Source organism: Sinohyriopsis cumingii, chromosome 12, assembly GCF_028554795.1.
Source record: "Sinohyriopsis cumingii isolate HCF-2022 chromosome 12, ASM2855479v2, whole genome shotgun sequence".
Taxonomy (NCBI): Eukaryota; Metazoa; Mollusca; class Bivalvia; order Unionida; family Unionidae; genus Sinohyriopsis; species Sinohyriopsis cumingii.
In genome coordinates this window covers 770,467-785,845 of record NC_142972.1, presented here as the reverse complement: position 1 = coordinate 785,845, position 15,379 = coordinate 770,467, and the positions used below count along the sequence as shown (strand labels likewise).

The 15,379-nt window shown below is 34.0% G+C and overlaps 1 protein-coding gene across 2 annotated transcripts in view; it reads left to right on the top strand.

Moving 5' to 3' along the window:
* The window catches only part of LOC149785900 (gamma-tubulin complex component 2-like), a 109,858-nt gene that overhangs the window by 1,954 nt on the left and 92,525 nt on the right, over positions 1-15,379 (top strand). For both annotated transcript variants that reach the window (XM_089976110.1, XM_089976109.1), the window contains exons 2-4: positions 9,471-9,541; positions 11,453-11,534; positions 14,568-14,659. In XM_089976110.1, coding sequence (XP_089832236.1) covers positions 9,483-9,541; positions 11,453-11,534; positions 14,568-14,659 — 233 coding nt within the window. In that variant the 5' untranslated portion in view covers positions 9,471-9,482. The remainder of the gene's footprint in view (positions 1-9,470; positions 9,542-11,452; positions 11,535-14,567; positions 14,660-15,379) is intronic.

Sequence of the window (15,379 nt, the reverse complement as noted above, 5' to 3'; positions counted from 1 at the left end):
TGTTTATCAACGGAACAGGAAAATGTGTCCATTTGCTAGTGTCAGATTTTGATTCCACCAGGATAAAAACAGCACAGTAAGTATATTAATTACATATCAATTTGTGGAAGAGTGTTGATATGGGCTGCCAAGTATGTGAGATATTCCTGAAACTTTGATTACTCTTTTCGATGTCAACCAACATTGGAACATGCTATTCAAGCCTGTTATTTGGGTAGTAAGACATAGAACTAAGACAAAAGTAACATCTGCTGTATCTTACATTGTAGGACTAGGTCAAACCGGACCAGTACCAAAAAGGCCCATGGCCAAAAGGGACTTGCACTTAAAAGGCCCAGTCCAAAAAAGCCCAGTTACTAATTAATAATTACTTCTTTCATATATACTAAAAGTAACTAATACATCAATATCAAATCCTTATGTTTTATTGTTAAATATCAATAAATACTGTGCAGTAAGATATTGTTGTGCAGTATGTCACAATCATACGTGAGTGATAATGAAATTAACTGTGACACGCTACTACTTGTTTTATGTAAAATGAACAAAGAAGAAAATAACGCAGTTTACTGAATGTGAGAAAGTTAAAAGAAGGCAAATAATACTTGTGTAACAAAACATTGGGAGTAAAGCGAATCAATAATATCTTTGTTATAACATATGAAGACTGAATACGAGTTATTGTAACCCACGTGTGGCTTGTGCATGCCAACTTTGTCATGATAATGCCTTAATTAGGTAATGATGATTCCATAAATGATGAATGAATATTTTTATTTGCAATGACTATGGACTCTTCCTGTTTCATATATATTCAATATCGTTAATACATGTGTATGCATAGTTTATTTAAGTTAATTTTTGCCTTAAGTAGACGTTCGCTTTATTCTTTGTCTCATAGGCATCGTTTTTGCATTGTGGTTGCAATGAAGGTCAAGTCAAAATTTAAAGAGAATTGAGAGGATACTCATTCAAAAAAAATTTTTTTTTATGGTGGGATAGAAAGACAAGAAAAAGAAGAGATATGTCTAACTAGTATAAACAAGAAAAGAACAACTAACTCTAATGCCATTTCATATTCATAAATTTTTTAATAATAACAACAATTATTGTTAATACATGAACATTAAAATATAATATCAAATATTATAATATTGTACATAAAGGCTGTCAAATAAATTTAACAGTAAAATATAGTATGCATTTCTACAATAACAGGAACAAATTAAATAATCATCAGACTATAAAAAGAAGCATACATACATATTCACTTTTGAACAAGAAATCTTACAACACAACAAAATTATGCACAATGGCTATAAAAGTTAATAGGACCATATAGGATGCAGTCCTAGAATAACAGAGGGATATAGTACAGTTGTTGCTGCAGTGTTTATACTTACACTCTGAGACCACACAGCTCGCCAACGGAGCGAAAAAACTTTGAGGTTCTGGTCTCGTGATGCATGTACTGGTCCCAAAGTGTGTTTAATGAATTTTCTATAAAAAAATCACCTATTCCTAGTATCGCCTTATGAAGTTTAATCACTTAATTCCAAGATAGGGCGGGTCTATTGGCTTGTCTTGGTCTTCATCTGATACAGCCATGGTCACAGGAACCTGTTGTAAACGATTAAGATATATTTATTAAATGCGGAATTTGCCTCAATAAATGCTCAGCATGAACAAAATAGTGTTATGACTTGTCAGCAATATTTCTGGATAACCGCCATGAATTTTATGAGAAATTAATCAACTATATTTTTACTTGTTCATAAATACAACAGAGTTGGGTCCACTGTCTCATCTTTGTCTTCATCTGCCACAGCCATGGTCACAGGAAATCTGTTTAAATGATATATATATTCTCTCTATCGTAAATGCGAGCTTGTATATGGAATGCTAGCACCCTGGTCTGTGTTTGTGTTTCCAACTTCATACATGGTAAAAATGATATATTATATTTTACTTGCTTTATATCATAGCTGATTAAATTCTCTGCATGGCCTGCATGCAAAACTGATTTCCCCTCTATTATTTACAGCTTCTCTGTATGCCAGCAAGGATATTTCTAGAATAAATAATTTATTATATAATCTTTGTAGATAAATGTTTTCGATTCATACTCTGTGGGATGTACAATTAAAACATTCATACTAGATTTAAATGAACAAATCAAGCAATATTGATATTTCCATCATTAGCAGAGAATTGTCTTAAAGAACTTTCTCCTAATGTTTTTGCCATGTGTTTTATAAGTTAACAATAGGCAAAAATAATAACATCTCATTTTAATGGCCTGCACCACCATCTTTATCTGTTTCATTGTAGTATTTGTGACTTAAAGAATATGTTGAGTACATAATTAATGTGTTTGCTTATCCTCCCCAATTTCCAATTGAATGGTTAAGTCACATAAAAGTTTAAAATTCAGATTTTCACACATGTAAATTATATATATATTGTAATAAATTTGTAGTATGTGCATTTTGTTATAGCATCCCATTTTAAGGAATTCTTAGATTTTTGTGATTACTTGTTTGATTATTGGAACTTGGTACAATGGAAATATTCCATAGCCCGAAATAATTAGCCAGTTGCTCGGAGCAAATGTCACAGTGAAGTGTTAGTGAGTTTCCATGATGCCATGGTTCACTTTTAGTGAACTCGGGTCAGAGCTGCATGAGTGTCCCTGGAATACCATAGTCTTTATTAAAATCGAGTGGTGTACATTGGTGGTGTGACCGCAGTGGCAGTATTTACAGTTGGAAACCGGTAATTTGCACAATGGAATCAATTAGAAGAGACTTGGCCAATAGCGTTTATGTTGCCATGATGGCAAATGTGATGAAGTTGTACTGGTGAAATGTGCCTTGAAATCATGACTGGACTGGCCTAAGGTGGCGTAGTTAAAATAGTTCCCTGTGTTAGGGGATAGTTGTATAGTTTCTACGGCATGAACTGCTGACGGTATGGAAAGTTAATGAAGAGAAACCATGCAGATGTCTGGTTGATGTATATTTGGCAAGTTGTGAGATTTGTGGTCTTGCATTGATTAGAGTAAAATTTATGTATAGAAGGGAGGCACCTGGAGATATATTCCCATTAGGGGGCCCGGGCTGAACAACACTTTTTAATTTTATAAAAGAAAATTTTGGTTGAACAAGAACTATGAGAGGCCTGGGTGTTTCTTACCCCAGAACCTGTGATCGATCTCTATGGCCCAAAACATGACCTACATAGATTTACATGTAAGCATTAAGCAATGTACTAAACAAGACAAATAAAAAAGCACAATTGTCTGAAAAATGAGGTCATGTTCTAAACTTAAAGAAAGAATGAAAGATATTATCCATTACTACACACAATAAATGTAAAAAAATAGCCATCAAAATGTAATAAAATGAGCCCACTGTACATAAATAATTAAATTATATATGTTATAAAATATGGTTGATATTGGTGGTAATATTGTATATGACTTTTAGAGTTTAAGCATAGTCTTATTAATATGAAATTTTACGAATATATTTAAAAGTGTACTTATCAGTGTTGCACGTGTGATGTTGCCAAAACCCACACACATCACAAGCAATCACATGTTGTCGTGGCCTAACTTTCTGATTACAATGAATACATTGAACTTATGCCATTATACGGATTGCTTATCTTTTTTATAAGTTGTAATAAATTGATAGACGAGTATGGAAAACAGATTATGGTGAAGATGAAACAGTAGTTTCCAAAAGCTTGTTTTTTTTGTCGTTGAGATAAATTTTACACTGCAGGTAATTAAGAAAGACAAAAGATCATGTGAAAGAGGTTTTATCCTCCCATAGGGTTGGTCCAAGTTGAATCGGTCTTGTGATTTTCATCAAAAGTGAACTGGCTTTAATAATTTCAGCCTTTTGTGCTTATGAATACAAAATGGTCATTAAATGCATTTATTAGGGGAATGTGTTGATTGCTCTATCGTATGTGAATTTCATAATCAAAACCGAAGAAATAATGTAAATAATTCAATGATGTTCATTTTTATTGCTTTATATGCCTGGATATTACTAATATTCAGCACACATTTATTTATAATTTCCAGGCCTTTGTTTTCCTAGTGTAGATCAAAAGATGTAAAAATGCTGGGTAGCCAGGAATGTTGAAACAGTGTTACAACTCGTGATTAAATATGTGGCTATTAGAAGAAACAGACAATCTTATTGGATATTCAACAAATGAAAATAATCACATACAAATCTTAAAGACATGCTTAAATACAAGTCCAGTTATGGAACTGTATGTGTGATGCAAAGTTCAGACATTGAGATTTAATACTACATATAGGACCACATTTTTTAAAATTTCAGTTTATTGCAATATTGTATTGACAACTGTTACATGTATGTAACATCTGTAATAAAATTGCATGAAAGCAATCAAACTTCTTTCCACTGTTGGTCCAAAACCCATAATGTAAGATCTATGAATATTGCTCATTCTTCCAACAACATTCATTTTCTCTGTGCAAAAACTAATTTTAGACATGTACAATGGTTGAAACACCAATTACATATGTTGAAACAATATGGCAATGCAATCATCATGTAAGTACGTAATTCAAGTTCAGTTTTTTCAAATTGTTCTTCACATGACAGGTGACAACATTTCAATATGAACAGTAATTTAAAAGATACATAAATTATCCATGTAGAAGATATTGAAGATATCAGAAAGCAGAAAATAAGGAAAGTTCACTAAAAGATACATAAAATGAAAAAAAAGTATAATTGATGATGGATAAAACGTTATGCAAAAGACAAAATAATGCTAATGCAATTTCAGATTTATAAATCTATTAACAATGACAATAACAATGGTAATACATGAATGTTAAATTCTAGTATCAAATTTTACACATACCTTACACTACAACACTGTTGCACATCATGGCTGTCCAGTAAATTTAACACTACAGTATAGTATGCAATTCTTGAATAACAGCCACAAATAAGCACAGAACTTTAAGAACAGGCATACAAAGATATTTACTTTTCAATGGCTGTCAACGTTAATAGTACAATCTAGGATGCAGTCCTAGAATAACAGCAGCAGATAAACACTGGACTATCAAAACATATATACGATAAGAACATGCATATATATATATATTCACTTTTCAACAAGAAACATTACACAACAACAAAATTGCATGCAATGGCTGTCGAAGTTAACAGTACAATTTAGGATACATTCCTAGAATAACAGCACACATTCATAATTTCCATGCCTTTGTTTTCCAAGTGTAGATCACAAAACGTAAAAAAGATGGGTAGTAAATAATGTTGAAACACGGTATTACAATTCGTGATCAAATATGTAGCTATCAGAAAGTCTTATAAGAAAAGACAAATTTATTGGACATTCAAGAAGAGAAAACAATCACATACAAATCGTAAATACATGCTTAAAGAAAAGTTATATTATGGAACTGTATGTGTGATGCAAAGTTCAAACATTTTGATTTAATACTACATATAGGGCCAAATTTTGATTTCAGTTTACTGTAATATTGTATTGACAACTGTTAACAAATGTATGGCGGAATTGAACATTTGTAAGAAAATTACATGAAATCAGTTGAGCTTCTATCTATTGTTGGTCCAAAAACCATATTATGAGCTGCATGAAATTTTTGCATTCATACATTTTCTCTGTGCACAAAAACTCATTTTAAGCATGAGTAATGGTTGAAACAACAATTACATATTTTTAAACAAAATGGCAATGCTTTCTTTATATAAGTACATAATCTAAGGCCCGTAGTTTCAAAATCTTCATCTTTAGATAAAGTCACAGGTGAAAACGTTTCAATATGAACAGTAATTTGAAAGATAAATTATTCATGTAGAAGATATTGAAAATATCAGAAACCAGAAAATATGGAAAGTTCACTAAAAGATACGTGTAATGGAAAAAAAGTGTAAATGATAATGATTAAATATTATGAGTGAAGAGAAGAAAGCGGCACAAATACCATATACCTGAAGTTTACCAACAATTGCCTGGGGTAGTTCAGTCAGGAGTGTCTCAGTAATCGCTACAATAACTTAAAATTTTATGCTTCATCAAGCTCTGTTGAGACTGGAGGCATAGGAAAGAGTTGTGATTGCAGAGACTTGTGTTTGTGTCTCAATTGTGATTATCAAAGTTTTCCAGCATATTAAATAAATCTGAGACAGAAAACAGGTACAGGAAGTGTGAAAAGTACAATGTGATTGCGGATTCTTTCCTAGTGTTGGTACTATAATCTGTGTAATTTGTAAAGGTCTGCTGTTTGCTATCAGTGCTTTATTTTAGTCTTGGTTTTAATTCTCACTAGGGCATAACCGACTTTTGATCCGGAAATCGGATTCCACCGGATAGTATGAACTTCCGATTAATCGGAGTCGGACAAGGCAGGAACGACCTATTCGGATAATAAAAATAATAAAGTTGAATTTCTATAGCACCGTGTCTAACACTGTGTGTCATTCGATAGTGCGTTAATAAAGTTAAATAAGAAGTCAGAAAAGTCCAATATGGTCAACACAACGGGGTGAAACGATAATACTTGAGTTAGACCGAAAGATTTAAATTTATTAAAATATATAATACAGTCCTACCCGTTTATGTCAACATCCTCAATAATGAAGGCATAATATTGAATACATTGACACATGCTAATGAGGTATTAAAAGAAAATGATTCTTACAATCGTAAATATAAATAAAGTTAATAAGGAAACTTTCACAGCACAATAAACTTGTTTCAATCACCGATCACTTTGGAAAATGCAAGAATCGATCAGATTTCATTGCTTTTATTTAAGTCGCCGCAAGAGGCCAACTCTATAGGACCAAACAAAAGCCTGTTTTACTTTTATTTGACCGCGACATTAAAGCATGGCGGCAAGATCAACTAATTGTTGAATAAAGTACAGGATGGAACTGGCCGCTTGCCGACATAAATGATTAAGGCGGGAATATTAAAGCCTGGCGGCAAGATCAACTAACTGTTGAACAAAGAATGGGTCGGCACTGTGGCTTTGAACTTCGTTGCATTTTGCTCTAGTCCTGCCATATCCTTCCCCTTGTGACATCGGTGTGATATGCAAAACGTGTGTAACACGGTTTAAAAAGTTAATTTGAAAAACCTTTTAATTTAGCATTTCCGATTAATTGAATCGTATCTGGAATCGGAAAAATTTCATGCCCAAAATCCGGAATCGGAAATCGGTAGAAAAATGCTAATCGGTTATGCCCTAATTCTCACTGACCAGTGCTTCAGTTTTTGCAGCTCAGTGTTTTAGCAATATATGTAAAATTGTCATTGATTAAGAAGTGAATAGATATGGGTATTGTAGACAAGCTTTCTTCTTCTTATTATTATTACTATTATTAATCAGTCTTTTCAATGGTCCTTTTTAACCCGGGTCTTTTCAATCCAGATCCTTTCTGACCTGTTACTGGCCTTTCTGGATCAGGCCTTTTTAACCAGGGCCTTTTCCATACCGGTACTTTCTGACCCATTACCTAGAAATCTAGTTGTGTTTTTTAAAAAATACAACTCAGTGTGTAGTAGGGCCAAATTTAAAATTTTATCTCAGGTTCATTAATATGATATTGTTGTGAAGATCAAAGCATCATAAATCACAAATTAGCAAATAAACTATAATCCTTTTCATGGGTTTTGCTCATAGTAAGTTCTATACTGTCAACTTTTCAAAAGCCAAGTAGGAAGATTTTGGCTTTTTTTAAAGCCTACTTTCACTCAATATTGACCAATCTTTCACGTCCAATATTCTCAAAGGACTAGCTGTTTCTACTTGTGATGTGCCTTATTTTCCCCCGGGATGTGCCCTCTTTTCATATTTTGGTAAATGTGGCCAAACTGCACAGTAGCTTAAGGTTAGACTTAAGCGTTTAAATAGATAAGTCAGTGTGACTAATTAACAGTTAATTCTTATCACTGCAACTGTCTTGTGAAAAGGACTGGCCCTCTGATATGTTATGTAAGCACCAGCAATTGATTGGCAAATAAACAATGCCTTATTTTGTTGAAACTAATGGTGCCTAAATAGGCAGTCTCTAGAATATGCATGTCGCAACTATTTTTCCCACATTTTATATCCCACCTATTTCCTTATTGTCAGCTCATAAGGCATTTAACATTATTTATCAACTAACATATTTATGGGTATTCTGAATTAGTTTGTAAGGGTACATATTCTGCATGGTATTTTTGTTCCTTCTTTAATTTAATTATGGTCGTTAACATTTGTATATACAATATAGTAATGCCAGATATTTTATTCATGCAAGTTTCTTTCTTGTGAATGGAGATGCTACATCATTCACAGTGATTATTTTTGGGATTGAAACTAATTGCTCACACATTTATTGCTGTGGTTGGTGTGTTTTTTGGATTTATTTTCTGATGTTAGTATTGTTGTGGGCATAAAAAAAGTCATAAATTATGTGAATAATGTTTAAATTTAACATTCTATTTACTGAAGAAAAAATTCTTTGCAGTATGATAATTATTTCTTCACAATAATATTCACAGGTGATAAAATAGAACATGGCTTCTGTTCTTTGCATACAATATATCTATGTAGAATTAATTTTAATGAGAAATCAAAATCAACAGCGAAAATATAATAATCAATAGTTCTCTGCAAAAATCAGGAAATATTATATAATCTGGATGTAGATGTGGAAGGATCCAAAAATCAGGAGTTTTTATCTCCTGGTGTGAGAGTTGACAGTTATAAAGTGCAGACAACTTATTTTTGTCTCTGCACACAAAAAATTTCTCCAAAAAGTAATCATTTTTTGGGTACAGTTTGTATAATGAATACAAATCAGGTAATAGAATGTTTTGGGGGGTTAATTCTTCAGACAATCACTAATGAATATAACCAGACTATTCTTGAGTCATAATTTACAAATGTATATAAAAACAAATTTTGGGGAAATGTGCCTTGGCCAAACTACAGTTTGCAGTTTTAATTACTCAGAATTTGCAATTATGAGTGTATGTCCAATCTAAAAGCCAAATTATATGAAAAGTTTGTCTTTATTCTTGTTCATGTGGAGTGAAAAAGAAAAGAGATTGGTAACATCCACCTCCTTACTATTCAAATAAATCTAAAAGGACAATAAATTAACTAGGTAGTTCTTCCTTATAAATGCAACAAAATAAGTTGTTTGGCCTATTATTACTATGTCATGCTTACTTAATTATTAGAAATAAACAGACTTAAGCAAACTATGTTAGTGTCCATTATTTTCACATGATGTCAAAAAATGTGTGCACTTCCATATCTGCCATTTCGATTCACTATCCATGCAATCCGGCACTAATAAAATTGTTCTTTCCACATTTTGTGTTTATTCTTTATTTGATAGATTTTTCATTTTCATTTTTGTGCTCAGCTAGACACGAAGATGAGTGACCATGAGTTCAAAATCCACCATGATGTCAGTGAGCTTATGAAGCATTTGGGGTAAGTGGAAATGTTCATGTGGTTATGAAGCATTTGGGGTAAGTGGAAATGTTCATATGAAGCAGTTGGGGTAAGTGGAAATGTTCATGAGCTTATGAAGCAGTTGGGGTAATTGGAAATGTTCATGAGCTTAAGAAGCAGTTGGGGTAATTGGAAATGTTCATGAGCTTATGAAGCAGTTGGGGTAAGTGGAAATGTTCATGAGCTTATGAAGCAGTTGAGGTTAGTGGAAATGTTCATGAGCTTATGAAGCAGTTGAGGTTAGTGGAAATGTCAATGAGCTGATGAAGCTGTTGGGTTTAGTGGAAATGTTCATGAGCTGATGAAGCAGTTGGGGCAATTGAAAATGTTCATGAGCTTATGAAGCAGTTGGGGTAATTGGAAATGTTCATGAGCTTATGAAGCAGTTGGGGTAAGTGGAAATGTTCATGAGCTTATGAAACAGTTGAGGTTAGTGGAAATGTCAGTGAGCTGATGAAGCAGTTGGGTTTAGTGGAAATGTTCATGAGCTGATGAAGCAGTTGGGGTAATTGAAAATGTTCATGAGCTTATTGAAGCAGTTGGGGTTAGTGGAAATGTCAGTGAGCTGATGATGGAGTTGGGATAAGTGGAAATGTCAGTGAGCTGCTGTAGCAGTTGGGATAAGTGGAAATGTCAGTGAGCTGATGAAGCAGTTGGGGTTAGTGGAAATGTCAGTGAGCTGATGAAGCAGTTGGGATAAGTGGAAATGTCATTGAGCTGATGAAGCAGTTGGGATAAGTGGAAATGTCATTTAGCTGATGAAGCAGTTGGGGTTAGTGGAAATGTCAGTGAGCTGATGAAGGAGTTGGGATAAGTGGAAATGTCAGTGAGCTGATGAAGCAGTTGGGGTTAGTGGAAATGTCAGTGAGCTGATGAAGCAGTTGGGGTTAGTGGAAATGTCATTGAGCTGATGAAGCAGTTAGGATAAGTGGAAATGTCAGTGAGCTGATGAAGCAGTTGGGATAAGTGGAAATGTCAGTGAGCTGATGGAGCAGTTGGGGTTAGTGAAAATGTCAGTGAGCTGATGAAGCAGTTGGGATAAGTGGAAATGTCAGTGAGCTGATGAAGCAGTTGGGGTTAGTGGAAATGTCATTGAGCTGATGGAGCAGTTGGAGTTAGTGGAAATGTCATTGAGCTGATGAAGCAGTTGGGATAAGTGGAAATGTCAGTGAGCTGATGGAGCAGTTGGAGTTAGTGGAAATGTCATTGAGCTGATGAAGCAGTTGGGGTTAGTGGAAATGTCAGTGAGCTGATGAAGCAGTTAGGGTAAGTGAGTCGAGGATATTGGTGAGTTGATGAAGTAGCTGTTGTAAGTGGAGTTGAGGACTGTTTCCTAAAACAGGTGTGCAGTCAAGTAAAATGTTGGGAACTGGTTAGCTTCTCATGTCTGGCAGTTCAGCATCAACTGTCGATCAACATTTTTGACAGGGCAGTATTAGATGTTTTATTTCCTTAAAGTGCATCCTTTTGCTCAGTCTACTAAAGGGAGTTGGGCATGAAATCTTAAGTGGTGTTTAGAAGCAAATCGCAAGTCTACTAAAGGGAGTTGGGCATGAAATCTTAAGTGGTGTTTAGAAGCAAATCGCAAGTCTACTAAAGGGAGTTGGGCATGAAATCTTAAGTGGTGTTTAGAAGCAAATCGCAAGACCTAGAACATATAATTCTCCAAAATCAAACCCAAGCATGGAAATACTACATAATATCAACATTGTTATATCAGTTTATAAACTATTTTGATCTGAAAAATATACATTTGTTTATTGAGTTTCTTCTATAAGCGTTATAATTAATAACTATGATAGGATATTTGTCTGGATAAATGAAGGTTACAACAAGAACCACTTTCAAATGGTCTGCTGTTTGTAAAATTAATACATGTTTCTCTTTTAGGATTCAGTCCACAGATGCAGTTGGGGCCGAAGTTTACACTGATATGTTACAGAAAAACAAGACCCCTTATATCACAACACAGGTTAAGTTTTGTCAATGATTTCATATTGAAAACCTAAAGATCCTGATTTCTAAGCAAAAATACCAGATTACACTGACATTTAAAGAACAAGAAATATCAATTGAACTGAATTAATTTTGGTGTTAAATATAGACTGGAGGCAGTAGAATATTATTGGGGCATGCATTTCTCATTGTCAAATGAAGATTATATGTAATGAATTAAAGGTCAAATCTACTGAAAAAGTAGTTGGTCCTAAATGAAAATGGCACCATTCACAAACAAAAAGTTTTATAATGGAATAATGAAAAGGGCACCAGTTACAAACAGAAATTTTATAATGGAACAATGAAAATGGCACCAGCCACAAACAAAAAGTTTTATAATGGAATAATGAAAAGGGCACCAGCCACAAACAAAAAGTTTTATAATGGAATAATGAAAATGGCACCAGCCACAAACAAAAAGTTTTATAATGGAATAATGAAAAGGGCACCAGCCACAAACAAAAAGTTTTATAATGGAATAATGAAAATGGCACCAGCCACAAACAAAAAGTTTTATAATGGAATAATGAAAATGGCACCAGCCACAAACAAAAAGTTTTATAATGGTATAATGAAAATGGCACCAGCCACAAACAAAAAGTTTTATAATGGAATAATGAAAATGGCACCAGCCACAAACAAAATGTTTTTTAATGGAATAATGAAAATGGCACCAGCCACAAACAAAAAGTTTTATAATGGAATAATGAAAAAAAAAAGCAGATGAAAACATTAATGTGCAAACTGCATGTTTTTTACCACTCCAGTGGCCTAGTGGTTAGAGCATCTGCCTTGGATGCAGGAGGTAGTGGGTTCGATCCCTGGCTGAGTCATATCAAAGACTTACAAAAATGGTACTAACAGTTGCCCAGCTTGGCACTCAGCATTAAGAGGTTTGTGTTAGGACTGGTCGGCCTGGTGCCAGGATAATGTGACTGGGTGGGACATCATGCTACATGTCTGTGGCATGATGCCCCAGTGCTAGACATCACTATAAACTGCCACACTGCAGACATCATAGCGATATGACTGAAAAATTGTTAAAGCTATGTAAATAATCCAAATCACACACACACATACACAACTGCATGTTTTTTGTTTGTTTTGGTTTAGAATGGCAGAAGTTTGTCAGATACACTCATGTTTCCTTTTTATACAGGGTCAGTATTATTGATGTGCTTTACAGTTCATACAGTTATCACTGTGTGTTGCCTAAAATGTGAAAAAGTAGAAGTTTTCAGGGATAATTTGAGTCCTGTCCTGAAAAAATTCTCTGTAATATTACATTCAATAAGATTAAAAATTCACCATAAAAAAGTCGCAGTCCAGTACAAGTGAAGCTGAAGAAGCTAAAAATGAAAACTGTCTGGAAAATAATGTTAATGCACAAATATGCAGTAGGACTATAAATCTTGGATTTCAACAAATCTTTTTAACATTATATTTATTAGCAAAAATCTTTTAACACGGCTTCATAAAAAGGTCAAAAGATGGCATGACTTGATTTGATTCCAGTACTTGTTACCAGCAGTGATTCTGCATGAGATCTAACTGTAAAATTGTCATTTATGTTATCCAACAATCTTCCTTTTTAAAGCAAAGATTGCACTAACATGAAAAACAATGTAATGTTTATAAACCTGAACATGAAGTAGGTAAACTTGGTAATGTTACTGAAGTTTAAATCAATGCTCTTTTCTAAATTTATTGTGATCATCCTACCTTGATATGTAAGGACTGTAATTGAGAACACTATTTGAATAATGCTACTTGTTAATGAACTGTTTTATTGACAAGAATTTCATAGCCACCAATTGTTTATTAGTAGATCACCATAACTACTTTTTTTAATCTGACTAAAGCTAATTCATATTATTCATGAAATCAGTGCTAAGCTAATTTATACCAGTCATGCAGTCAGTGCTAAGCTAATTCATATCAGTCATGCAATCAGTGCTAAGCTAATTCATACCAGTCATGCAATCAGTGCTAAGCTAATTGATACTAGTCAAGCATTCAGTGTTAAACTAATTCATACCAGTCATGCAATCATTGCTAAGCTAATTGATACTAGTCAAGCATTCAGTGTTAAGCTAATTCATACCAGTCATGCAATCAGTGCTAAGCTAATTCATACCAGTCATGCAATCAGTGCTAAGCTAATTGATACTAGTCAAGCATTCAGTGTTAAGCTAATTCATACCAGTCATGCAATCATTGCTAAGCTAATTCATACCAGTCATGCAATCAGTGCTAAGCTAATTGATACTAGTCAAGCATTCATTGTTAAGCTAATTCATACCAGTCATGCTATCATTGCTAAGCTAATTCATACCAGTCATGCAGTCAGTGCTAAGCTAATTCATACCAGTCATGAAATCAGTGCTAAGCTAATTCATGCCAGTCATGAATTCAATGCTAAGCTAATTTATATCAATCATGAAATCAATGCTAAGCAGGCTTATAATGTAATAAACCCTAGTAGGAAATGGTAATTGTTGTCCATTGAGTAGTTAACTGCCAAACTAGCTGAGTTTCATAAATCAGACCTGTGTACATTTGATAGTGCATTAAGTGAGTTGCAAATGAGGCGAATCTGCACACATATTAGGCAACAATGTCCATTATATGCATCTTTGTTGACCCCAAAACACTGTTTACTGTCCACATTAAACAGGTCTCTGCTTTGTAAAGGACATTTATATAAGGAATTTTTTTATTGGTGATCTCCATACATGGGTATTTTGAACAGGTTTCTGCTGTATGGATTTGGTCACTAAGGCAGGCTACACTACATGTATTAAATAACATTGAAGAATACTATGAGAAAAAAAACCAATAAGGAACACAGTTATTTGTAGAAGAGATTAATTTAAAACATAATAGACCAGTGTTTTACTTATTTCGCATTTTATAGTAGTCATTTTTGCTGCTAGATCTATGAAATTATATTTGTATGGACTCTAAATTATGATGTGCATCATTCATTGTTTAATTAATCTTCCAGGTATCCTCCCATCAATGCAAGAGGAAGATAGCAGAGTCCACTAAAACACCAATTGAATTCCTGGCCAAATATGATGAACTCAAAGCAAAAAAGTGAGTGTCGATACACTTTCTTCAACATCAGACCTTGTCATGTGTTCGTTAGCCAAAGGTTGTTGATACTCTTTCTTCTACATCAGACATTGGCTTTTTTTCACTAGTCAAAGGTTGTTGATACACTTCTACATTAGATCTTTTCATATCGTCACTAGCAAAGGTTGTCCATACACTTTCCTCCACATCAGACCTTGTCATATCGTCACTAGCCAAAGGTTGTTGATACACTTCCAAATCAGATCTTTTCATATTGTCACTACCAAAGGTTGTCCATACACTTTCTTCCACATCAGACCCTGTCATATGTTCACTAACCAAAGGTCATCAATACACTTTCTTCCACATCAGACCTTGTAATATCTTCACTAGCCAAAGGTTGTTGATACACTTTTTTTTGGCTGTAAAATTCCTGGTTGTCACTCTCTGCGAATGTGTTGGAGTTGTAAATACGTCACATATTCTGTGTGTCATTTGCTCAATTCTGACTGGTTAATAACAAAAGTCAGAAGAGCACATTTTTTGTGCAGAGGCTGGCTTGGCGGGACATGTTAAATGGCTAAATCGGTTAAAACTCTGACCCTTTTTCATTATTTTAGCAGTAACACTTCTAATAACAGTCAGGGTACAAAAGTTTCTGTCAATAGGCACAAAGACAGCAAACAAACACTTACTCAGGCTAATCCCTTATCGAATGATGCTTGTGATGATGTGCTTAAA